This window comes from Pseudorasbora parva, chromosome 9 (genome assembly GCF_024679245.1).
Source record: "Pseudorasbora parva isolate DD20220531a chromosome 9, ASM2467924v1, whole genome shotgun sequence".
NCBI lineage: Eukaryota > Metazoa > Chordata > Actinopteri > Cypriniformes > Gobionidae > Pseudorasbora > Pseudorasbora parva.
The window spans coordinates 12,265,599-12,292,851 of NC_090180.1; the positions used below are offsets into that span (position 1 = coordinate 12,265,599).

General features: G+C 36.9%; 1 protein-coding gene across 1 annotated transcript in view; it reads left to right on the forward strand.

Annotated features, from left to right (window-relative positions):
• The window catches only part of dpydb (dihydropyrimidine dehydrogenase b), a 162,353-nt gene extending 138,261 nt beyond the window's left edge, over positions 1–24,092 (forward strand). Inside the window, exons 20-23 of the mRNA XM_067453948.1 lie at positions 5,353–5,532; positions 20,741–20,890; positions 22,930–23,070; positions 23,468–24,092. Of these exons, the coding sequence (XP_067310049.1) occupies positions 5,353–5,532; positions 20,741–20,890; positions 22,930–23,070; positions 23,468–23,632 (636 nt within the window). The 3' untranslated portion in view covers positions 23,633–24,092. The remainder of the gene's footprint in view (positions 1–5,352; positions 5,533–20,740; positions 20,891–22,929; positions 23,071–23,467) is intronic.
• The last annotated feature ends 3,161 nt before the right edge of the window (positions 24,093–27,253 follow it).

The window sequence follows — 27,253 nt, forward strand, 5'->3', positions numbered from 1 at the left end:
AGTGAAGACTGGAGTAATGATGCTGAAAATGTTGCTTTGTGTTACATGAATAAATTATATTGTACAATATATTAACATAGGAAATAATCGGTTTACACTGTAATTCTATTTCATAGTATTACTGCTTTCACTGTATCTTTAATCAAACTTTTGTATAGTGTAGTGTACATAAACACATTCACATACATATCTATGAAATGAAACAGAGAATATATGGGCAGATAGATATAAAAGAAAAGAAAGGAGAGGAGAGGAGAGGAGAGTATGTTTTCAGACATTTCAAAATGAAGGGGATATTAAAATCAACACAAGTAACAGTAAAGCAATTTAATCCCTGGAGTGATGGGATTCCTCGGTCTAGTTAAGAGTCAGCATTCGTACAGCTGCTTTCTGAACTCTTTGTAAGTGTTTGGTGGAGCTTTTAGACGGGCCAGCCAAAACAGTGCTGCAATAGTCAAGTCTTGATGTGACAAAGTGTGAATTAAATTCACACTGTCAATAGGGGAAAGAATTCACATAACTTAAGAGATGTTATGAAAGTGATAATACACTGTTTTACAAACTTGCTGTCACGATTGCTAATTTTTTGAACTTCAGAGACAGAGTAGATATGGCACAGTAAAAACGATATTTACTTTTAATAATTATTACAGTCTTTAGATTCAGAAAGTGCCTATCTTGACTTGTAACTTTTAAAATATCTTTCTGTATGCTGTCCAGCAGAGTGCTAATTGTTTTATGCACTCTAAAAAATGCTGGGTTAAAAACAACCCAAGTTGGGTTGAAAATGCACCAACCCAACAATTGAGTTGTTTTAACCCAATGGTTGAGTTGCTTTATCTTAGTTTCCCACCACTTGTTTGTCACCATATTTACCCTCGTTAATTGTTTTCATTTCAGCTGTGTTCAGTTAATTATCTTTTTTTCAGTTCGCAATTTAAGTTCTTCCCTGTTCCTCATTTTTTGTCCGGTACATGATGGTTAAATGTGCTTTCCCTGTCTTTCTTCCATGTTCCTGAGAGTTTTCGTTAACATTTATGTTTCTATTTGGATCGTCTAAGTCTACTGCCTGTTCCTGTTAACCGTGACAGCATACTGTTGAAGGATAACGATTCATTACGCCAGCTAATGAGTGCGTATAATGTTTAAATAATAAAGGACTTAGAACGGAGCCATGGGGCACACCACAAAATATTGGAATAGTAAAACAATACTAGTATTACAAAATACCCAGTGCAACATAGTATTCCCTGTTGCTTAAATAGGATAGTCTGGGAATGAAACTGATAGGTTGATCAGTCAAGCACAATCTTATGAACCATATTTTTAAAGACGCACTGAAATCTGACAGATCTAGGATTGACAGATAGACCTTATTACTTGCAGATCTGTTAAAAGCAATTTAGGGATACTGTAAGCCCAGACTGAATTGTCTCATTAGGATTATGAATGTTGAGAGTTATTGAGCTGTAATAATACTATTTATTTAATTATTTTGCCTAGAAATAGAAGATTGAAGGAGAATCAGGATCAATTTGCTCTGCCAGAGGCCTAACAATTGCTGTCTTTAAATTATGTTTAAAAATCCTTGCTGAAGGAACTGATTAACAATGTTCAGGATGTCCAGTAATTAGGAGTTTAAAACTGTTTTTAGCAAGTTAGTGTGTAATGGGCCAAAAAAAAATGAACCTTGAAGAATTAAGTGATGTGACCTGGGTGAGTTTATTAAGGCTGATGAGTGGGAAAATTTACTTCTTCTTTTTTTTTTACAGCAGGAGATGGAGAGTTAAAAAAAACACTCCAAAAGGATAAGTGCCATGGTTTGTCTGATGGCAGTGGATTTTATCAGTGAAAAACACTGCAAACTTGTTGCACTTTTCTGTTGTGAAACGTTTAGGTGATATTTAAGGTGAGGGGTTAAACCGTCCCTCTGGTTGAGAAGATGAATCTAGAATATCTCTGTCTGTTAAAAATGAGACTCTCTGGCAAACTCTATCTCATTACTGAAGAGGTCATATCATGAGGAGTGAAAATTTCTTTGATCTTTTGGGAGAAAAAATGTACGGTGAACTTTCAAAATTGAATGTCTCATTCTTTCACAACTTCCTGATGTCAGACAGATATATATACACTACTGTTCAAAAGTTTGGGGTCACTTAGAATTTCTAATGTTTTTAAAAGTCTCCTATGTTCGCTGAGGGTATTCTGAAATAACAACAGTAACATTGTGAAATATGTGCCTGGCCAAAAAAAAAGTGCTGTATGGATTTACATTGCCAAATGCTTAAGAGTAAGTGATTGGATCATTATTGCAGTGATTTTTATGTTTCTAGCATGTTATGTGTTTGCAACAGTTCTTCCAACCCTAACTGATGGAGTGTGTAGCCATTCATTTCTTAAACAACCTTGTAGGAAGACACATCATGGCCATATTCCAGGATGACAATGTCAGGATTCATCAGGCTCAAACTGTGAAAGTATAGTTGGGAGGGAGCATGAAAAATAATTTTCACAGATGAATTGGCATCTCTTATTCCAGACCTCACAGAGTGCTTGATCCTTGCATTGTAAATACAAGATCTGGACCAAAAAATGGATGCACCTCTTGATGGAAATAACATCACAGCATTCATTTTTGAAGAGTCGAGCACTCTGTCAAGTCTCCTCCAACACATCCTGAAGACTTTCAATGAATTTAAGGTCTGGAATATGACCATGATGTCCATACATGGTTGTTTAAGAAATGAAAGCTAGACACTCCAGTTAATCAAACATCACTGCAATAATGACCCAATCATTGAGAATTTTAAAGCTTATAAAGGTAGGGTAGGTAAGAATTGGTTAAAAAAAAAAATTTCCAAATTTGTTTAAACTTTCTTTATACATCAATACATAATTAAAATGTAAGTACTCTAAAAAAGAAAGTATAAAATTTGAGTGTCTGTAGACCTCTCACGACTGTTTTAAAGACAGCTCATTATTTCCATTCACTCCACCTTCTCCCTTCTGGGCTCTTACCAAAGCCACGCCCCCAAAACACAAGAACACGCTAAGCCGACCAATTATGGGGTTACTATTGTGACACAATTATGCGCGCACAAGATCATATTTTGAGCGCGCAAAAGGGCATTTTGCACACCCGTGAACTGAGTTTTGCAGAGAAATGTTCGTCTCACAAATAAGAAAGTATTTAGAGCGAACGAAAATCAATTTTGCATTTAAAATAAGCTTATTTGAATGTGCGCTGATGTTATATTTCACATGTGCAGTCTCGTTTGCTTGCGCTCCGATACCCGCTCTGACTGCTCGATGGCTCGCTTGCTCAACACAACTCAACGTTACAATATGACATAATTCCAGCCAGTCAGAGATGAGACTGCTAAATTCTGATAGGCTGGCTTAACAACCTCTCACAAGACTCCCTGCATTACTCTACAGGACAAGGAAATATACATGGTGGAAATATATGCGGAAAATCTAATTTAACACTGTTATAAAGTCTTTTACATTTACTTCCAAGTTTAAATGTCTACCATTTGGCAAACACACATAAGTATGTTATTTTTTCTTAATTAATATAGAATGAAGAAGTATAAAAAGTATGCATGTTGTCATATCATATGTCTATACTCAGAATGACAAATATACATTGGATGGTTTTGCATACTGTAGACTATGCATTGTCACAAGACTTACAAAACATACTATTTGGGTAGGTTAGTACGCACATTGAAATGAAGGCTTGTTCTTCCTCACTGCAAAAAATACCTAGTTATGTGGATAACAATTACATAAATACAAATATAACAGTAAGTGAAAATCTTGGGTGTGTAACCCACAAAGTAGTGCCTGGGGTCAAACCCAAGATCTTCAGTTAATGTTGTATGCATGTAATGGTTACCCACATAACAATTTTTATTTATTTATTTATTTATTTATTTATTTATTTATTTATTTGTTTGTTTGTTTGTTTGTTTGTTTGTTTGTTTGTTTGTTTGTTTGTTTGTTTATTTATTTAGCAATGAGGAAGAAAAAGCATGCAATTTTCAATGTGCACAATATACATCCTAAATAGTATGTAAAATTAGTAATCCAGTCTTTTTAGCACAATCAAATTATATTTTTTGAAAGAACATCTGTCTTGAATGTTTTTGTTTTTAATAAATTCAAGGATATGAAGTATATTTATTATTATTTTACTGTTTTTACATTGCTTTTTAAGTTTTTTTGATGGCTTTTATTTTTAAATATTATTTAAATGTTTTTGTTCACATTCATTAATTGAAGTCTGTCATTTCTTAAAATGTGTAACATTAGAGACCCTAAATAACTGCAGACGATCAGTTAAACTGCAAAAAATAACTGCAAAAAAACATTTCTCTTAGCAGACAAATCTTATCCTCATTAGTCAGTCGAATGAGGCATCTATGTACACATTTCTATGATCGCGTCGGGTTTTGACCTTCGTCGACAAAAGTAATGACGAATGGAAACACTAGATAAGATTTGTCTGCTATGAGGTAAAAAAATAACAAATACTGTTAAGTTTCTGCAGAAACTGATCATTTTGTGTTTTAAGACATCAATGTATCATCACGGGCCGGTTTAATATGGATTCGTATGTATGTGTTTTTTACTTCTCATAGTGGCTCTCATATAAAAAAAAAACCTCATTCACATGCATTATACGACAACAGTTGGAGTTATAAAATCTTAATTTGTGTTCTACTAAAAAAAACAAAGACACGCACATGTTGGATGCACTGGGGGTAAGCAGATAAATATCAAATTTTCCCTTTAAGAAACATTTCTGATTATTACAACTGTTGTGCTGCTTAGTAATTTTGTGGAAACCATGATTTTAAAAAAATCTGGATTCTTTGATAAATAGAAAAGTTCAAAAGAACAGTTAAAAAAAAATCTTTTTTGGATTCTTAATGCGTTCTCACTGAATAAAAGTATTACATGCTTTTAAAAAAAAGTTCTTACTGACCCCAAACTTTTCAATGCCTATTCAGTGTTCAGAAACAGTGAACTGAATAGGTGCTATTATTCTTAAACAGTAGAATGAAATTGAGTTCCAGCCGTTTCTGGCTGTGCGTAGCTCATTTGGCCATTTTTTTTTTTTACGTGAACGCGAATGAGATTTCAGAGCTTTAGCAGAGAGGAAGATTATCAGTAAAGAACTTAAATCAAATGAAACTTAGTCCCTTTATTCATGTTGCATTGAGCCATTGAATACACTCTGCTTTTAAGAAGACACGCACACTAAAAGATGATATAGATAGTGCAATCACTGTCCTTTCACTAAGTCTTGGCCCTGAGGTCTGTTTATCTGTGCATATCTAACAGGTGTGCAGTGCTGTGCAGAACCAGGACTTCACAGTGATTGAGGACTACTGTTTAGGCCTGAAGGCGCTGCTGTATCTAAAAAGCATAGAGGAGCTGCACGACTGGGATGGCCAGTCTCCTCCCACCATACGTCACCAGAAGGGCAAACCCGTCCCCCGCGTGGAGGAGCTCGTCGGAAAGGTGAGCGTCTCTGTGACTGGTCGCCTAAGGCTCGTTGTACAAAACAGAACTCTCTGTGGTGTTTTTCTGGTTAACCTTTAGTGATTTGTGTTGCAATTAAACAGGCAAAATCCACCTGGTGTGGAGATAATGCTTTATTGAGTCATGAAGGATGTTTAAGGTTGTGGATGTTAGTGACATAGCCATGAGGGGGATGCTAAAAGGGGGTGAGAGTAATTTACTTTCCTCTGTTTGGCGTGAAAGAAGCCCCAGGCTTCCTCAGGCCAGTTAGTGACCCTGTGACCGTTTGACCAATGGTGGCCCTCGGCTATGCTGTGCTGTCAAATGTGGTGTGAAACCCATCTACTTTTGCACATATGTAACAAATACTTCTGTGGTCGATATTTTGGGCTTTAGTTGTGAATTACATTACACACAGAGAGCACAAAATGTGAGGGTGTTGAAATGTTAGATAATCAAAGCTGTTGTGTTTTTTTCTACTGGAATTACCATACATTTATTTTTATTATCACTAAATTATTCGAATTGTGATTGTTTGTCTCTCTCTCTCTCTCTTGGTCGCAGCCAAAGTCAGCCCTCCATTGAAATTTCATAGTTGCACGAAAAGATATTTTCTCCATCACTACACCGTATTCACGCAGCATAAAAACGAAATCACACAAACATATGCAAATGTTTCTCTCTCCATAAACAGCTTTGTGCTTCTGTTAAAAGTGATGGAGGGGGAAAAACACTGTGAACTGATAAGTGCTATTCCTCGACTACGACATGTTTTTGAAAACATGAGGGGCGAAATATCTCTGGTGCCAACAGAGTGTCTGTAGAGCTCTGTCCTAGGAGTGGGAGGAGGGTGTTTAGACACTTTTATTTGCTTTTATTTAAAAACACTGGAAGATCATATTTTTGTCAATGCAAATACAAAAAAAATCCAAATGATTTTTCTTTTTTTGTATTGTTGACAAAAAGATAAGACCCTATTCCTTGTCTGGGATCACGCAGAGCATTTGAAGCCCTTTGAAACGGCATTGATTTGGACCCTCAACCCGCTGGTTGCCATTGAAGTTGGAGGAAACCCAATTTTTGTGGAGAAAAATTCTGGAATGTTTTTCTCAAAAAAACTTTAAGGGGTTTCTCTTGAGCTTTTAAGATATAAAAGTTCATGGTAATATAAGAATATCCTGTAAGTTTCAGAGCTGAAAACTTCTTTGTTAGTCAAAGAAAAGCTTTTATAGACACCAGGCCCAAAAAATGACTGTGCACGCATCTTGACGTCATCGTGCGACGAAACACGCCTCTACAGAATAATAAGCACGTGTAGTTCAGTAGCCCCGCCCACCGACTCATGGAGCTGTTCAGATCACGCTAGCCAGCAGCAATAAACATGCCGAAGAAGATTGCAAGATATTGTGTGGAAGAGCACAGTCACTGCATAACCTTCCTTCGGATCATAATATTAGGAATGTGTGATACTTCACTTATTTTTAATGAAGTTCCAGCTCACGTGGGGAAGACCGTGCGTGTGTTCGCTTCATTTCACTGCGGAATCGTTTGTAAACTAGTCTCAGGTCATGCTGGATTTGCTGACACAATGTTGTGCCTTCTATATTGGATCCAACAAGAATAGTGAAACACACTTATGTGAGTAAAATCATTGTTTGTTTGATAAAGACGTTTACAAGCCTTGTGATCGAGAGAATCATTCCGGTTGCCGCTTTCAAAACAATCCCTCCCTCATGTGAACTGACAGGGGCATAGATATGACAGCGGAGCTGAAGCTCATTAAATATGCAAATCTTCTTCTAGCCGTGGGCATTTACTTCCAAGTCTCCATTGCGGCTCGCCCATCAAAACCCAGCGTTCGGGCTAGAGCCTCAAAAGCATAGCCTATTACTTATTAATGATGTTTTTGAATGTAAAAACCACAAAAACAGCATTAGTTGACCTCAAACAACAGTGTAAAAAATTAAAAAAGCCAGTTCATGACACCTTTAATTTCTTTTTGACTAAAGAAAGAACGACTTCTTTGAACATCTTGGATGAGATGGGAGTGAGCTAATATCATGATTTTTTTATTTTGAAGTAAACTAATCCTTTAACCTTTAAAAGGACAAAGATACCTCAGTGGACATACATGATTTAGTGAGAATGAATATAAGATTGACCTGAAGATATCAACTAGATGCAGCTAATGCACTTAGTCAATCTCTCTCATAATACTCTGCTCTAATACCGTAAGCTTCAATGGAGCGACTCAGCATTCCTTCGTTGTTCTAAAGTTCTAAAGTGAAGTTTTAGAATTAGTAACGGAAGCTTAGAACACTCTGCCTTGTGCCTGCAGCCAGATCACAGCACATGACAGCCACAGACAGCACTGCTATTTGTGTGACATTGCTAATTTATATTATATTATATTATATTATATTATATTATATTATATTATATTATATTATATTATATTATATTATATTATATTATATTTACATTTTAGACATTAAATCATTTTTATTTCTTGATCTAGCAGTTTTGCTTAAGTATATTTATCTTGTTTTAATGTAGATATTTTTACTGCAAAGTAAGATGAAACAACACTTTATTTAGCTGAATTTATAATCTAAGCACTGAGAGAGAAAGTGAATTGGAAAAGACTTATTATTTATGAATTTGTGCGTGCATGCGTTTGCATGTGTGTGTGTGGGCATGTATTTGTGAAATATGAGGACACAAATGTGTATAATGACATGGGTATGACATAGGTATTACAAGGAGAGGGTGAAATATGAGGACATTGGCCATGTCCCCACTTTTCAAAATGCTTAGAAATCATACAGGATGAGTTTTTTTAGAAAGTAAAAATGCAGAATATTTCCTGTGATGGGTAGGTTTAGGGGCAGGGGCAATGTAGGGGGATAGAAAATACAGTTTGTTCGGTATAAAAACCATTACACCCATGACATGTCCCCACATTTCACAATAACAAACGTGTGTGTGTGTGTGTGTGTGTGTGTGTGTGTGTGTGTGTGTGTGTGTGTGTGTGTGTGTGTGTGTGTGTGTGTGTGTGTGTGTGTGTGTGTGTTTGTGTGTGTGTTTTGTGTGATTTATGTGAGGTAATTCTGTCTTTTTTTCTGGTCCAAATCATGCTGGCCGCAAGGGTTCTAGTTTCGGGTGGATCTTTAGAGATGTTGCATGTTGAATTTTAAGGAATTCTGTATTCCCTAATAAAACAGCATGTAAAGAAGATCCCACACACTTGCACTATTTGCTGTTGTTCAGAAATGGAGTGAGGACACTGGCAAAATGTTTCCATTTATCTTTGCACCCTGATGAGAGGAGACACAAAAAAATGTGTGGTCTTGGCTGATACAGTATTTCTTTCTCTGCCAAACAAGAGCAAATTCACTGCCTGAAGCCAATTAAAGTGCAGAGATCAATGCCCACCATGATACCAGCCCTGAGCTCCTTACATTAACATGAGCTTGGGGGATTAAAGTTTTGTTATTTTATCCGTATTATTTAGTGCCATTACATAAGAGGATACCGTAAATTGAAAAAGCTCTATTAGACATTAAAAAGCCAAACTTTAATGAAGTTAGACTGATTGTAAGCTACACTGGAGTAGCTGTACGTTTTGGTTTATTAAACATTTATAAAAAAAAAAAAATATATATATATATATATATATATATATATATATATATATATATATATATATATATAAAGATTGCACATGTATTGTTTGTTGAGTATCATATTTGATAAATGTTCGGCTTTTATAGATCAGAAATTATGATATGGAGAATGTGGAGCTCATAATCAAGGAGGAACATACAAAATTTGCCTTTTGATACAGTTTCTGATATTTATATGGCCAAAAAGTAAGATCACATTCTGATAACTTGTAATGTAAATCAGTGGAAATCATTATAACAATATAGCAGACTACTTGTATACAGAAACTCATATAAATGCTGTCATGTCTTAGTTAGATGATATGTAAATGCTTAGCTTATTATCAAAGTTATTTAGTTTAATTGTAGGGGGCAAAACATATAATGCATTGCAATATAATGATGATAGAGAGATCTGCAAATAAATATTTCTCAAAAATCAAGTAAACTCAAATCGCTTCAATTCAGTGTTTATCTTGAAATATTACTTATTCTTACATTTTCCTTATAGCTTTTACAGCAAAAGTTACGTCTCACATCCTGAAGGGGAACGTTTTTAAAATGATACTAAAAAGACGACTACTAAAAAGTATAAACTACACTGTAAAAAAAACACATTTATCACATTTCTTTAATCTTTTGTCAATTCACCGTAAGCCCTATTCTCATGGGATTAGTATTATCTGGGACCATGTGTCATTTAAAAATTAACCCCCCACCCCCCACATCTGAATTTCACGTGGCGCATTCGCACATGATAAGCAAAGCCTGTGATTATACTCAAATTTACTGACTGATCTCCCAGATATGATGACAAGACTTGAAAAGTTTTGTCGTTATAGATATAGCTGTATAATATAGGCTATCATAGAAGAATGTTCCTTACTGCTATATGTTATCTAGGCTTGCTGCGATAGTTGGTGTTACACCGGTTACATCATTTTCCCAAAGTTGTTTAGATTTTTTATAGTTATACAAATTATTTAGTTCATTTTTAGAGAACAGTACAATTAAAACTGAACTGAGAACAGACCAGCAGCAGGAATCAGATTTCATTTATCACGAGAGTGAGGAGCTGACAGTATGAGAGCGGAAGATTTGGTTTCAAAGCTAAATGTAAAAGCGCCGAGCGAACTTGTCATTGTTCTGTTTTGCTGTTGTAGTTTTCATTAAGAATAATATTGAACACACCATTCAAGCAAATCGCTCCCAAATTGGAGCTAATTCTAAAGTGAAAGTGGTAACACTTTACAATAAGGTTGCCTTAGTTAACATTAGTAAATGCATTAGTTAACATGAACAACACCTCTGTTCAGCGTTAGTTAGTCTTTGTTAACATTAGTTCATCAAAATCCAGCTGTTTATGGTTTGTTCATGTTCGTTCACAGTGCATTAACTAATGTTAGCAGGATTTTAATAATGCATTAGTAAATGTTGAAAATAACATTAACAACAATAAATACATTTGTATAAGTATTGTAATAATTAATTAATGTTAACTAATATAGTTAACTAATGTTAACTAATGAACCTTATTATAAAGTGTTACTGTGAAAGTTTAATTGGCACTGCCACACGGGCATTTATAACGGTGTGTGTTATGAATGCAGCCTCCATTCTTTGTGAAAGATGGGGAAGAAATGCGCACAGGAAACAAAAACCTTGCAAAAATTATGTATGACCCGCCAAATCCTTGCCAAATCACAGAGATGACAATTCGCACGGGATTAATATTATCACAGGACTTCAGTGTTTGGGGGAAATATGGTAGGTCATTTGCAGGGGAATTTTTACTTTACAAATCACAGACATGGTCGATTCCCACAGAATTAAGATCACAGACAACCTCTGCGATTATTAAACATTTCTAGAGGTCACCAGGTAATATTAATCCAGTGCAAATAGGGCTTTAGAAAATGAATACATTTCAGATAACATAATATTTTTGTTTCTATTTATTAAACCAATTTCCTTCATTGCAAAATCTAAACTTTTTGATTTCAACAAACTCAAAATTTTAAGGCAACCAGGTAACTTACTTTAAGTTGAACCAATAATAATTTTGTACAGTGTATCAATCAGACAACAGAAGGCATGGAGTAAATTGTGTTCAGATTTTTCAGAACATTTTGGATCATTTAGAGTCCATTCAGCAATGTGGCTGCAGGTCAAACCTTTCACAGGTAATGAAATGATCTGGGCCTTAGTTCTTAACCTATTCCTTAACCTCTCTCTTAACCCTATGGCATGATTCCCGAAACGTTCGTACACTAAGTATATCTTATTTAAGTCACACTTTCGTAAGGTTGGTCTGGACCATTCGTAGCGCTCTCTTAGCGTTGTTTAAGCTCAAGACGCTAGTCGCCGCCACTGTGCAGCAGTCTTTAGAAATCAGCGCAGTACAGTACAAAATAAAAACAATGATTTTATGGTATGGACATTTTATGACTAATAATAAAATGGCAATGGATACAGGCCGGTTTATGAAGTTGACTTTATTTGGTATCAGAACTAATATGGTGGTAATTAAGCTATTTTGTAATGTCATTAAAGCGTTTAAATTGGCAATCACTTTAGATAATTAACATCTGGCAAACAATTTGGCTCTAAATGGCTAAGATCTATAAATGGGTAAGCATGGTGGTGTCCAGTAAGCAACCAACTATGGCAGTGATACAACGTATCCTTCTATTAAATCAAAGACGACGCCAGCCACGGAGACATTTAGTCCATGTCAATGTCTTTATTTGACAAAACTTAAGCCCTTTTGACATTTTGCCTGACATGGCTATATTAAAAAAAAATTGCCTCCCAAGTGTGTTGTCCATTTCATTTATTGGAACTCAAAATCAATGCAAAATAACACACAATGTGTTAAAATGACACATGATGTGTTAAGTAGTTTGACACAATACATTGTGTTAAAATTAACTCATAATTTTTTAGAGTGTACCATTAATATAAAAGTGTATTACATAATTTTTAGAATTCTTTAAACCCATGACAAGAACAACGGGATAAGGAGGGTGGATGATTAGCAAGGGATTCCCGTCTACCCTTCACAACATATCATGTGAACTGACAATTTTATAGCTTTAATTTTCTATATTTTACGGATAACTTAAACTATGTTGAAATAAATGTTACTGTAATAATTTGAGGAATGTTTCATTTGCATAAAACGTGTTGTCTTTCTTAAAGCCGTAATGCACCTTCACGTGAAGTGGAAAATCGATCTCTGAGCAATCGATTCAGCACCTTCACTTGGGACAGTGCCTTTGTTAAGTCATTCTTAGAGGCAGCGTGTTAAGAAGCTTCCTAAGAGACACTTTGGGGAACATACTTAGGAACATAAACAACTTTGGTAAGATATATCTTTTCGAGTCTTCTTCTAAGAGTGAGCGTTATCGGGAAACCGGGCCCTGATCATCCAACCCAACAGGTTTCTCACATCCAGACAACAATAACGTTTCAGCCGAACTATGCTTTCCCATAGCTTACGTCTGTCAAGTGAGGTCTGTTTAGCTCTTAAAAGTGTGATTAGCGGCCACTACAAGGCAAGGATAAAGCTTAACGCTTCTCTCGTCGAATCCCTTGGCAATCGGCGTGATGCTACAGAACATAGGAGGCCGGGCTTCCATTCTAATTCTCCTATAATTTAAATCACTCAGCCCACACTGACATAATGTGCGCTCCTTCCTCCACTGCACTCTTGATTTACAATCCAGAGGGGAGATGGGAGAATTGACAAGCCCTGTGTTTTGGAAAGCTCTGCATCTAATTAGCAGAGGCTTTCTGGTTGCCCGGGACATGAGATTTGGCAGTGCGTGTAGCTCCTCTCATTAAAACAGCACTCCTCGTGGAGTGGACGGGCAAAAAAAAAAAAAAAATCCATCTCAATAGAAAGAAAGAAAAAGGAAAGATTCCTTTTCCGCCAACATGTTTGAATAACTGTTATTTAGTGTTGTATTAAGTATTCAACCTGCCTGTTTTGCAGGCACCCATAGCAAATGGCATTTTCTTTTTCTTTCAATGTTTCTTTGTTAAAAAACAAAACAAAAAATCCTTCTTTGAGAAAACTCCTATCATTATATTTCTTTTCCATTGTTAAATGTATTGCTTTGTGGACTCTCCTTTGAATCCTTTGAATGATCTAAGAGTGAATTAGCATAAAGCAGATACGCCGTGACTGTTGCAAAAACAGAAAACAGAGAAAGAGAGACAGAGAGAGGAAGAGCTCATCTAATAGGACTGAATGGGTTGATGTGACTGCAGTTTCTGTGTCTGGAGGACATGAAGTTATAATAGGCGTACGGGATTTCTGCTGGTTGCCATTTAGATACCCAGCACTTGCTCACAAGACTGCTGGAGGCAAAATGGTGGTCAGTTGCTTTGTGTGTGGTTTTGGTGAGATTTGAGAAGGATGTGTTTTGGTTCTGTTTCATGGCACCTGTGTCTGTGTGGGCTGTATTTCAGAATATATGTTTGTCCTGTTGAAAGTTCTTGTGTCATTTTGGAACAGCAGATTTGCTCATGTTTTTTGGCTAATAAGAAACCTGATGGATTGATATAGTGTCATTAAAGAAATTGAATGGACAGCATCTGTGGCATTTTGATTAGCTACAGAAAATTGCTACTATCTTACTAACTCATCTATTTATCGCAACTTAGTTTTTTATTTAAAAACAATTACACTTTATAACCAAACAAAAGTTATTTAACAATTAATTAATTTTAATGAATACGCCATGTCTGATGACCTAAAATAAATAAATAAATAAATTCAAACTGAATTCAAAGTAAATCATTACATCTCAAAGGCATTATTACAACATTATAATTTTTACAGAATAAAAAATATACATTCTTTTTTTTTTTTTTACATTTACAATTATTACATTATTATTAGTGATTTTAAATATTAACTTTAACTTTAAAGTTATGATGCTAAAAGTTTAAAAGTTTATTATTTGGTTAATTTGGTGTAATAGAGTAGGTTAACATGCTTGAATGTTAAGGAAAAAAAATGTCACATACTGTACAGTACATTATCACAGTACCTCTATTCCCAGTCTGTCTGAAACCTGTTGAATTCTACAAAGTTCCTCCTTCCAAAAGCTCAGAGTTATCTGATTGGCCAGCTAACCCTGTGTGGTTGTGATTGGCCAAGCATGTGTCCAAAATTTAACAACCGTTACCATAATCGCAAGCAGATTCCAAGGCTTTAAAGGGGGGGTGAAACACTCAATTTCAGTCAATCTCATGTCAATCTTGAGTACCTATAGAGTAGTATTGCATCCTTCATATCTCCGAAAAGTCTTTATTTTTATAATATTTATAAAAGAAATATAGGCTGTACCGAGTCTTTCCGGAAAAAAACGAGCACCTGGAGGCGTATCGTGTGGGCGGAGCTAAAGTATGACGAGCGCACACAAAGTGGTGACGTCCTCAAGCTTGGAGAAGAAAACGCTACCCAGATTCAACTAATACAGATATGACCCAGAATCAGAGACCGTGGAGATCCACTTTTGCAACGCGACTGAAGCGTGATGTGCCGCTTCTCGTCATTTCTGCGTTCAAATCAGTTCAAATGCAGCGCTGCCTTCCCGGAATGCTGTGCTGAAGCGTTGAAGTCGCTTGATGTCACTCATAGGAATAAAGTGGAGCATGGCGCAGACTATAACGACATAAGTGTTCACAGACGACTGGATCTGCAGCTGAGCGAGTGTTTATGGGCGTGCATTTCCTCTCTCGCTCTAGTCACACGCGCGCACGCGCACACTACTGGAAGAAGAGCCCGTACGGCCCATACCAGGACCTTCCACTCTGTTGACGTCAAGCCAACCTATACTCAAAAAAAACTCTCCGAAACTTGTGAGAAAGGAGTATTTTTGACACAGAACGTCAAACGTCCAACATTAGTTTTTGAAACTTTGTCTATGTTTAGGATGGAAATCCAAGTCTTTAGCAGTGTAAAAAGCTCAGTATGCATGAAACAGCATTTCTCCCCCCCCCCCCCTCCCTTTAAGCTATTGTAAACACACAGTGAATAATGTTGACGGTATTACTATATCAGTTTGAGCCCAAGTCAGATTCTGAAAACGTGGATGGTCAAACCAATCGATTGGAACCAACTTTCCAAGCATGACTTGAGCAGAATGTTTTTGTATGTAGCCAGCGTTGAACTCCCCCAGGTTCAAGAAGCTCTGTAAACCTCTGTAAAATGCGCTGTGCACAAGCAAACTTTTGGGTTGTACTGCTCAGAAAAAACTTCTGATCCCTAATTTTATCCATTGTCAAAAGGCCAAACAAAGCAGTTTTGCTTTCACATTCAAACATACAGTGCCTCCATAAAGTGACAAAAACAAACTAAAGCCTCCACTTCTTTCATTGTGTATGCCTTTGGGTGTGCATTATGCTAATATTTCACATTGTGATATTTGAGGAAGTAATATCTGGATTTTAAGCTAGTCTGAAGCAGCGTTTCTGTTAAATAGCATACAGGTGATTGTCATATAATTAGAATATCATCAAAAAGTTGATTTATTTCACTAATTCCATTCATATTATATTCATTCATTACACACAGACTGATATATTTCAAATGTTTATTTCTTTTAATTTTGATGATTATAACTGACAACTAAAGCCTAGTTCACACTGCCCGATTTTCAAACTTGTCGGGTCACTGCTCTATTCACACTGCATGACTATCTGGGGTATCATTCAGTCACTGCTGTGTTCACACTGCACGATAGTTTGACGACTAAGGAGTTCACACTGCATGACTGAACAAGAGGAAGAATCGCCGACAACTCTCTCTCTCTCCGGTGCGCAAACTACGTTTCCCAAACACACGTGCGATGTGACAAGTAAACAACGCGAGATCACACGTGCGTCAGACCGGAGTTCTCGCGCGAGACTTGGAATTGTTATTAAAAATGATAAACTGCACAAAGTTTGCTTCAAATTGTATGTGCGCTGATTTGTGGAGAAAAAGAAAAAAGATTATGGCGGAAGAAATTGTTGGAGAGACAGAGGGAGCCAGGATTGTGTTCTGCAAAGACAGTTTGAGGTAAATAAATAATTTTGTAATGTGCTGCTGCTGCGGCTGGATGTGCAAATGTTTGGGCTTAGTTTCTGTTTGATAGAATTGTAAATGTATCTATTAACATACTGAAATTCTGCTCTATAACTCCTTCCTGAACCTCCTGCTGCCCTGTATCTCACTCTCTCATTGGCTGTCGGTGTAATTTTCAGTCAGAACGCAGTTCACACAGCAGGAGTTTGAATCGCCGACAGGTTCAGATATTTAGCATGCCAAATATCTCACCGTTGTCGGCGACTCGTCGGCGATTCTCTCTGATCGCGTCTTTGATTATTCACACTGCGTGATTGTCACTCGCGTGCACGAGCACCGATTTGCCTGTGATCTCGGGCATTTGTCGGCGATTTCACAAAACCTGTCGGTGACTCAAAATCGGGGCAAAAATCGGGCAGTGTGAACTAGGCTTTAGGAAAATCCCAAATTCAGAATCTCATAAAATTAGAATATTGTGAAAAGGTTCAGTATTGAAGACACCTGGTGCCACACTCTAATCAGATAATTAACTCAAAACACCTGCAAAGGCCTTTAAATGGCCTCAGTCTAGTTCTGTAGGCTACACAATCATGGGGAAGACTGCTGACTTGACAGTTGTCCAAAAGACGACAAATGGCACCTTGCACAAGGAGGGCAAGACACAAAAGATTATTGCAAAAGAGGCTGGCTGTTCACAGAGCTCTGTGTCCAAGCACATTAATAGAGAGGCGAAGAGAAGGAAAAGATGTAATAGAAAAAAATGTACAAGCAATAGGGATAACCGCACCCTGGAGAAGATTGTGAAACAAACCCCATTCAAAAATGTGGACAAGATTTACAAAGAGCTGGAGTCAGCTGGAGCTGGACTGCAGCTGGAGTCAGTGCTTCAAAAACCACTATGCACAGACGATGCAAGACATGAGTTTCAGCTGTCACATTCCTTGTGTCAAGCCACTCTTGAACATTAGACAGCGTCAGAAGCGTGTCACCTGGGCTAAAGACAAAAAGGTTAGCTAATTAGTCCAGTTATGTTCTCTGTTGAAGGTAAATTTTGCATTTTCTTTAAATATCAGGGTCCCAGAGTCTGGGGGAAGATAGGAGAGGCACATAATCCACGTTGCTTGAGGTCCAGTGTAAAGTTTCCACAGTCAGTGATGGTTTGGCATGCCATGTCATCTGCTGGTGTTGGTCCACTGTGTTTTCTGAGGTCCATGGTCAACACAGCCATATACCAGGAAGTTTTAGAGCACTCCATGCTTCCTGCTGCTGACCAACTTTATGGAGATGCAGATTTCATTTTCCAACAGGACTTGGCACCTGTACATGTGCCAAAGCAACCAGTACCTGATTAAAGGTCCATGGTATCCCTGTTCTTAATTGGCCAGCAAACTCGTCTGACCTTCTCTATGGGGTATTGTGAAGAGGAAGATGCAATATGCCAGACTCAACAATGCAGAAGAGCTGAAAGCCACTATCAGAGCAACCTGGGCTCTCACAACACCTGAGCAGTGCCACAGACTGATCGACTCTTTGCCACGCCGCATTGCTGCAGTAATTCAGGCAAAAGGAGCCCCAACTAAGTATTGCGTGCTGTACATGCTCATACTTTTCATATTCATACTTTTCAGTTGGCCAAGATTTCTAAAAATCCTTTCTTTGTATTGATCTTAAGTAATATTTAAATTTTCTGAGAGACTGAAGTTGTCAGTTATAATCATCAAAATTAAAAAAGAAACATTTGAAATATATCAGTCTGTGTGGAATGAATGAATAAATATAATATACAATTTTCACTTTTTGAATGGAATTAGTGAAATAAATCAACTTTTTGATGAAATTCTAATTATATGACCAGCACCTATAAATTCCTTTGCGGAAGACTATGAGCTTTGTAAATCTGCAGATCGTATACATACACTCACACTCACACATATACTTTATACATTAAAGAAAAGGGAAAACATAAAACCATCATATGACCCCTTAAGGAAATCTCAAAGTAAAAGGCTATAGGGTATACACACGTGCACAATTAAACACATACCTCAGGTCTTTAGTGACCCTGGTGATCATCCTTCTTAGTATTCCTCAATCAATTTATTATAAAAAATATAACAAGAAAAATGTAAAAAACATTATAAAAGAAAATTGTATAAGGTCGATGACGACCCAAGGTGTGTAACAGAGTAAGTATATTCTTTCTGCACAACAAAAATTGGATCTTTGGCGACTGAATAAGTGCAATTCACCTTTATTCCACTAGGTCACAATGTCTGACACAATGATGAAGTGATGTGTCACTAATAGTTACCGCTTTATTTTATTCTAATATCATGAGTTTTATATTATCATGACAGGTAGAGATCCACACTTGTTATGAATCGCTAAAGACCCAAATATGTAATAATGATTGACAAAACATTCATGCATTTAAGGGCTAAAAATCCCTTAAATGAAAGTGATAAATGTAAAAGCTCTTTAATGTCAGTCGATAAGCAATACAGTACCTATATGTTGTGCTTTTAATTTAATTTGATATTTCATATGTGGCCTAGTGGTTAGTGTGAAGCGTTTAGCTGCGCTGCTCATTTAAGTTCAGCTTGTGTTCGTAATCTCCCTCATCATTTCCTGTCTGCTCTTGACTGTCGCTGTCAGAAAATGGCAAAAAGACCTGATATAATATATATATATAATTCATCTTTTTATGGCACACCCTTTGGCTGTTTATTTGAATACTAAACTGTCACCATGTTAAAAAATAAAGTAGCCTTCAAAGTTCCAGTGTAATAGAGGTTCCATGAGCAAGCCAGTCATCTCTCTGATTATTGTGACTAATGCACTGTTAATGACATATCTTTGTCTAGCCTGTGTGTTTTGTGTGCTTGAGAATAGGTCTGTGTGTGTAGTCAGTGTGTGTACGTTTATCTCCCCAGCCGCCGGTGGGTTCCTCAGACTGTCTGCTGCAGGGCTGGAGCGCTTGATTCATTAGACTGTCAGCCTGTGCCTGAGAGAGTAATGCTTTTATGCAGGATTAGAACAGGGCCACCAGTGTTAGCTCTACAGGGAAATAAATACATGGAGGATGAGCCACACCAGCACCGCCCCCTCCCTCCAAGCTAGCCATTAGTCCTGCAGTCAACAACGCCACCGTAGATTTGTTTCTCTGATTCCTCTGATAGGTCCTGCTTTACCAAAGGCCACAGTTCTCTTTCGGGCTGCTACTTTTTTGAAAAAACAAAACAAAACAAGAAACTTTTGTGAAGTTTGACGCAGACAGCCTTTCCTGTCGTGTTTTGATTCTTTTGCTGTGCTGCGGAGACACTTCCATCTGGCCATGGTGGAAATGAAGGGTTACAGGCGGCTGTGGATGACAGCTTTGAGGAGATTGTGTGACTGGAAAAAATGCTGGAGCAATTTAAATGTCCTATCGTTGGGACGAATGGATTTGTGGCAGGCGTTGTAAGGAATACTTGTTGCGGGAAAGGTGGAATAGGGTGTTGCTAAAATGCTTGAATAACCGAACCGTTCTCATGCAGAGGTCATGAAGAGAGATGCAAAATGAAACTGTAATTATGAAAATTCAGTGTTTGCTCGAACGTTTCAAATTATAAATATGATAATTCCCCCCCACCCCCCACCCCCAAAAAACCTAAAAAAAAAAAAGACTTCTTCCTGAAAGAGCTTTTATAAAACTGAAAATATCAGTTATTGGAAGCGGTACCCATCAGCAACCCATAAGCCCATTTCCCTCAAATTACCATTCATTACCATTTTAGTGTCAAACCATTAGTTTGACCAGCTAATCCTTGCAATTACCGGTAGTATTATACGATTTCCTAACAATTCATTGCAAATTCTCTTTATGGCTCCATTAAAAGGATGGCTAATTTTGTGGCAAACTTGATTTCTCGTCACTGGAGCCGGCGTTTCCTGTCGAATGGCCTTTGGAGAAAGAAGCCTCAAGGCACTTTTATGGCCACCTCTCAGGCTCGGTGCATCGGTATGAGAGTGTGACTGTGAATATGAATCGCCTCTTTAGCCCTGCTGCTCTGGAGGGTCAGGCATGTGTGCAAGACTCAGAGGCAAAGATAGCACTACAACCACTTTTGTTCTAAATGGATGTGGGAAGTGATAGCAAGGATGTTTTAGCACACTTTCGATTAGATTGGTGTAAATGCTGAGGTTAAATATGGATATGAATTCACATGACGTCCATCTCCATCTTATCTTGGTATAATTTTGAAATAACTAATTAAAAAGTCATTAGAATGCATTATATAATGCTACAAAGATCAGTAGTTAATGTAGCCTACATGCATAGACAAATATAGAATTGAATAAATCAAAGTTTAATGATGTTTCAAACTACCTGAAAGTACATTAGCTACTGATCTCTCAAATATTTTAAGACTTCCTTTGAATAGATTAAACTTGTTTCATCTGTCATCCTTCTCTCTAAAAGAGCCTGCCTAGCTTTGGACCATACTTACAGACGAAGACTCAAGCACTGGCGAAGTATAAGAAGATTCTTAAAGACGCCAGTGGCAATGTGATCACAGACACCAGTGTTGCTAGAGTTAACATCCCCAAAACACCCGTCCCTAACGTGAAAGTAAGTAACATCTCACTATTTGGTATTTGAGGCATTATATTTTTCCAGTGATAGATATTAGGGCTGTCAGTCAATTACAAGGTGTATTTAAATTAATTACATGATATGCTAATTAGTCAAAATATATTGTTTATACACAAATATATTGCCTTTGATAACTATTGTATGTATGCACTGACATTCAAAAGAAGCATTTAATTGATCAAAAGTGACAGTAAAGACATTATGTTAAAAATATTTGTTTCAAATGTTGAACTTTTATTCATCAAAAAAACTGGAAAAAAAACGGTTTTGACGTATCCACAAAAATAGTAAGCAGCACAACTGTTTTCAACATTTAAAAGAATTGTTTCTTGAGCAGCAAATCACCATATTAAAATGATTTCTGAAGATCGTGTGACTGAAATATCGCAAATGGACACATCACATTATGCATATTGCAATGGCTTGCGATATCTGAATGATTTTAATAGGCTACTTCAAAAAGTTGCGGAAAGTCAAATTTTAGGTCGCCACATATGGCGGGTATAGACTAAGCACGCAACTGTTATCTTTGTGTGACTTTCTTGATGTTAAATAGAGTTAAGTACAATTAACTGCAGAAAAAACAACCTCATTGTTGTACTTCCGCTGTCTGACACACACCCAAAGCATGCACACTGAAATCCGGACAGTGTGCAATCCCAAAATCAGTTCTCTTTCACGGCTAGTTGCGCTCTAATGGAAAAATACACATACAGTTATGTCATAATGTCTTTCTTGGCAAGTATTTATGTAAACAGTCAGTTATGTACTAAATGTAAACTTTTGGGAAAGAAAGCGCATGTGTCAATAGGATCCATGCATTAGGTCTTAAAGTGACAGCAGCCTAATACAGTAAACCAGCTGCTGTCTTTCAAACAAAAGAAAAAAAGTAAATCACTCACTGCTTTTGACTGAATAACTTTTGTAGTATTATATAAGTATTATTTTCACATTATATAATGCTAAAACACTTTCAGAAGTTGTTTTGATGCTTTCTTTTCCCAGAAAGTATGTGAAACATATATATTGGTTATATAATTTTTCGTCTTTAAATATATAAAATTTAAGTTGATTGTACACAAAGCATTATCACATCACGTATCAAATACTGCATTTTCCGCTAGTTATCGCATTTTTCTTCAATATTGTGCATCCCTACTTTTTTTACTATACATTTTTTATCATACACTGTAGAAAAAAAAATGCAGGTCTCCAATAGAACATTTTTTCTAGTGATTGATCACATCTAAATTTTTCAGTTGGCCAAACTGAATTTCTGTAAATTAAATTTTAATTTGGAAAACTGAATTTTTTTAGATGTGATCAGTCACGAGAAAATTTTCAATTGCAGACATACATTTTTTACAGTGTATAAATGTAGTCTTGGTGAGCATAAGAAACTTGTTTCAAAAACATTTTACCAACCCATAACTTATGAACGGTAGCGTACATATATTAATTAGCTGTAATTTCTTAATTACTATTATTGTCATAAATACGCATGCATATGTCACATTAGTGCTCCATTCTCTCCCTCGCTGTGTTTCAGTACCTTACACTGTGAGCGCCATGTTTTTTAAGACGTTATGTTTATTAAAAATGAAATACAAAACATTATGTACAGGTCAGGGGGTATGATTAATTAGATTTATTTTAAACAATTAATCACCCTAAATTAACATGCTGGTTTGACAACTCTAATACATACAATACAGAAACGTACATATACGCGTCGTCAGCATCCTGTAATCCGAAGCCGTCTTTTGTAGCACGCGCAGTGTTGCTGCTCATAACATTAAAAGGCTTTATTCCTTGAGGTGATTATGTTGTGAGGGATCTCTAGGAGGAAATGGAGATCACAAACTACCAGTCAGACATCAAAACCAATCAGCTCCTTCCAGCGCTGATTTAATTAAGCTAACTTAAGAACGGAATGCTGCCTTTCAAACGGTTTCTTTGAGACTCTAAGGCTGTTTTTCTTGTCGTTTTAATCCCTGCCTCTCCTCCCCGGAAAGGATGTGATTGCCAGAGCGCTGAAGCATATTGGCGCCTACCAGGAGCTGGACAACACAGAGCAAGTGCAGGCCCTCATCGATCCAGAGATGTGTATCAACTGTGGCAAATGCTACATGACCTGCAATGACTCGGGCTACCAGGTATGGATATTCACACAATATGGCACGTGCTGTTTACGGGAAAGCAATTACTACTGGATTTCATTTGCTGAAATATGGTAAACTGGCACATGTTTTCAGATTATATGTTGCCTTTGGAGGTCACTCGATTGGAGAGTTCATCCACCGCCTTTGGCCCCACATATTGAAAACATAAAGAGCCAAACGCAGAGTCTGAAATTAATAAAGCTGGTGCCCCGTGAAAGAGCCCAGCTATTTACCTTAAAGAACGGCACTGTTGTGCTCGTTGCTGTCATTGTTGTTGCTTTTTTTACCTCCGTGAAAAGCTCTCCCAAGAGCGGGGAAATCCTCCTATGGAGAGTCGATAATTGCTCTAATGTAATAGCTTTTTTTCCCTCCCCTTCCTCTTCTTTTGCAGGCTATTAAGTTTGACCCTGAGACCCATCTTCCTGTAATCATGGACAGCTGCACCGGCTGCACTCTCTGCCTGAGCGTGTGCCCCATCATCGACTGCATCAAAATGGTTACCAGGACAACGCCGTACGTGCCCAAGAGGGGCCTGCCTCTTAATCCCGTTTGCTAAAGCACACAGTTGCTCCACCTGACCGGAGAGAAAGAAAACTAAAGAGCGAAATCAAATTCAAAGCATTGATTCCACTTATAATTGCTGTGTGAAAAATTACCTTTATTATGAAAACGAATAATTAGCCAGCAGAAATAATTGCTTTATATTCCCAAGCCAGTTATGCTAGAATAATTGTGCTGGCACAAAAGAGTTGCATTATTTCAATACAAAACAGTGCGATGTTGCTTTTTCGTCCCCTATCCCAGAAGACACAGCAATCATAAATGAGAGGGGGATTGACTGAGAAAGATGGCTAAATGCTGTTGAAAAGAAATAAATACTAAAGCAAAAACATTAATAATTGACAGTATTGAAGTCTCATTTTCAAAGCACAACATTTGAAAGTCAGGAAAATGACTTATGTGACTGTTAACTGTGATTAATAATTATGAAACTTCTAATAAATATTTATAATGCATATTTGCTGTTTAATCCTTGTGCATCTATTAAAAAAAAGTTACACATAGGTCCAAAAATGTAGAGCACAGACTTCAGTTTGGTCTTATCTTAAAGAAGATCCTTGGCAGATTATTTTTAATGTCAAAAAAGTTTAAAAAGTAAAACCAAAAAAAAGTTATAGAAGTTTAGGTTTATGAAAATGATTTATGAATAATATTTTATTAAAAAATATATATTTACAAAAAAAAAAACGTGTTGAACTCTAGAACTAAAAAAATCAAAGGCATACAACGAAAAAAGGCTGTGTTTCACATTTGAGGTTGATTTCTCAAAATATTAGCTCTCAGTAAGATTTTGTTTGTGCGCAGTGCCAACTTTTCCCCGTTAGATGCCAGCAAAACTCCACTGGTGCACAGCGGTTGGATTTGTGATTTGCGGTTGAGTTTTTCTCTCACACCTACACACAATTTTTGTATTACATATATACACACCACACTCTGACATCCATACCAACACACCCACACATTGATAGCTGCTTAATATATCAAATTAGCTTTAGAATATGCATAATCAAAAAACAGGAATTAAGTGAGAATTTGCTTTATACACCAAACCTGAAAAAAATGGCACCATCTGGTAAAAAATAGTAAAAATTTAAATTTTAAAGCATTGCCAACAGAATAAAAGCCTATTAACAAAAATGGCATCATTTTATAGTTAAATGGCAACGGGATTAAAAATAGCAGTTTTATTGGGTTTCAATGTGGACATTTTTGTCCAAAAGGGTCTGAGTATAAGCATTTTGTCTACCTTCGGATGAGACGTTAAACCGAGGTCCTGACTCTGTGGTCGTTAAAATCCCAGGATGTCCTTCGATAAAGAGTAGGGGTGTAACGCCGGCATCCTGGCCAAATTTGCCCACTGGCCCCTGTGCATCATGGCCTCCTTATAATCCCCATATCCTGATTGGCTTCATCATTCGGTCTCCTCTCCACCAATCAGCTGGTGTGTGGTGAGCGTTCTGGCGCAATATGGCTGCCGTCGCATCATCCAGGGGGATGCTGCACATTGGTGGTGTTTGAGGAGATTCCCCCCTTCAATGTAAAGCGCTTTGAGTGCCTAGAAAAGCGCTAAATAAATGTAATGAAATATTATTATTATTATTATTATTACCTAGTGCAAATTATTTTTGAAAGGAAATGGTGGTTAAATAGTAATATTCCAATAAAAATACACACCAGTGCCAAAATGTATGCAGTTGGCGTTTACAAAATAAAAAAAGTTACTCACAGGTCAAAAATGTCCATGTTAAAAGATCATAAAACATTTTAAGATTGGGAGCACAGACTTAAATTTGGTCTTTTTTTAAAGAAAACCCTTGGCAGATTATTGTTAAAGAACAAAAAAGTTATAAAGTGAAAAAGTTTTAGAGGTTTAAGTTTATGAAAATTATTTATGAACATTATTTTATATACAATATAAAACATATTGAAAGAGGTTGAACTCTAAAACTGTTAGAAAATCAAAGCCATACATCTAAACAAGCTGTGTTCCAAATTTGAGGTTGATATCCCAAAAAATGAGATCTACCTAGTGCAAAATAGTTTTTTTTAAAGGAAACGGTGGTTAAATATTAAAATTCCAATAAAAATCCACACCTGTAGCATATTTTATGCAGTAAGCATTACCACAGGCAAAGTTATCAAAAAAAACTAAATTGAAAAAGACAAAAATGTCCATAAGGACGCACAAGGGTTAATATTTGTAAGTAATTAAATCACAAAAATAGATTTCTACCGATCAGCTAATTATCTCCAAAAAGATGCTTTTTAAATCATTTTCAAGTACGAGCCATAATTAATTTGAAAAAAGTTCTCAGATTGTTTAGGCTTCTTGAAGAGCAGCTTTAGGTTTAGACACAGACACCAAACAAATCCTTCTAACAGTGTTTAGAAGGGTTCCTCTAATGTCCAGATTGATTTGTTGTGCATAACAAAGCATTCGTTGGAGCCGATACAAACGGCCTGAAAGGTTTACGCTCGGTCTCTGTTGTGTTAATATGATCTGCCTATAATTGTTGCATCTGCGAACAAACATCCGATTGGGTGCAGTGGACAAGACTGTAGACGGAGTTAATTAAAATGCTATCGTTTTCATCTCCGAGATGCAGGCCGCTTGTTCTCTGAGTGGTTTCGTGTTTGAAATGCAGGAAAACGCCGCTTTTGAAAAACAGCAGTCAGACATGTCAGAGTTATTTCATCATTTGTTATAGCCGCACAATAACAAGGGATTAGAAAGAAAACCGGGCCTCCATAAATCTAAAGTTTGCACTGGAGCTCCATTAATTTGGCTGCGACTTAACTTGCTTTGTAAAAATGTTTGCCTTTGAAAAATTAGCAACCATGCCAAGCACGTTGGGAAGGTTCAGCAAATTTACTTAAGTCCCTTAAGCGCACTCATTATTAGTTGCCAGAACGGCATCACAAATACTTCTGAAAGAGCATAAAGTTATTTGCCCTGCTCTTGTTTTTTATTGCCTGATATTAAATTGTCCTTTTTTAATATCATTATACAGGGACGAAATCCTTTACAAACGCATAGAAGCGGGTCAATAACAAGTCAAAGTGATCGTTCTTGCATCCTCCCTTGCAGCAGCTCTTCCCCCGCCTGTCATTCATACATCAGTGTGCATCAACCTACTTCCTCCCTCTGATTGCAATTAAGAAATGATGTGTCTGGACCGTGGCCAGGCGTGCCAGGTTAAATTATTCATAAATGTTAATAAGACAAGCGAGAGCACTCCCTTTTTTTCCTCCTCCCGCTCTTCTTTCTAAGTGCCGTATTAGAAAAATAATATTGACCTTTCAGTCGTAACGCCCACATGTGACAAGGGGAAGCTGCCGCTCTACCATAATGTCCATGTCTTTTCGAAAGGCACACGGAGACGGGCTCTTCCTCTCTGACATATACAGAACTGTGTGAGTGGAATGTACTCAATGCTCGGATAAGTTGAGAACAAGCAAAGAAACATGTTCTGCAATCTCTCAAATGTATATTAAAAAAATGTTAGGTGACCATTGTCATAATTCAAGTAATCGCAGGGCTGTATAATAGCACATAAGAGTATTCTTAATGGAGTAAATCACCCAAAAGTCATTATTTACTTTTTATAGACTTTTA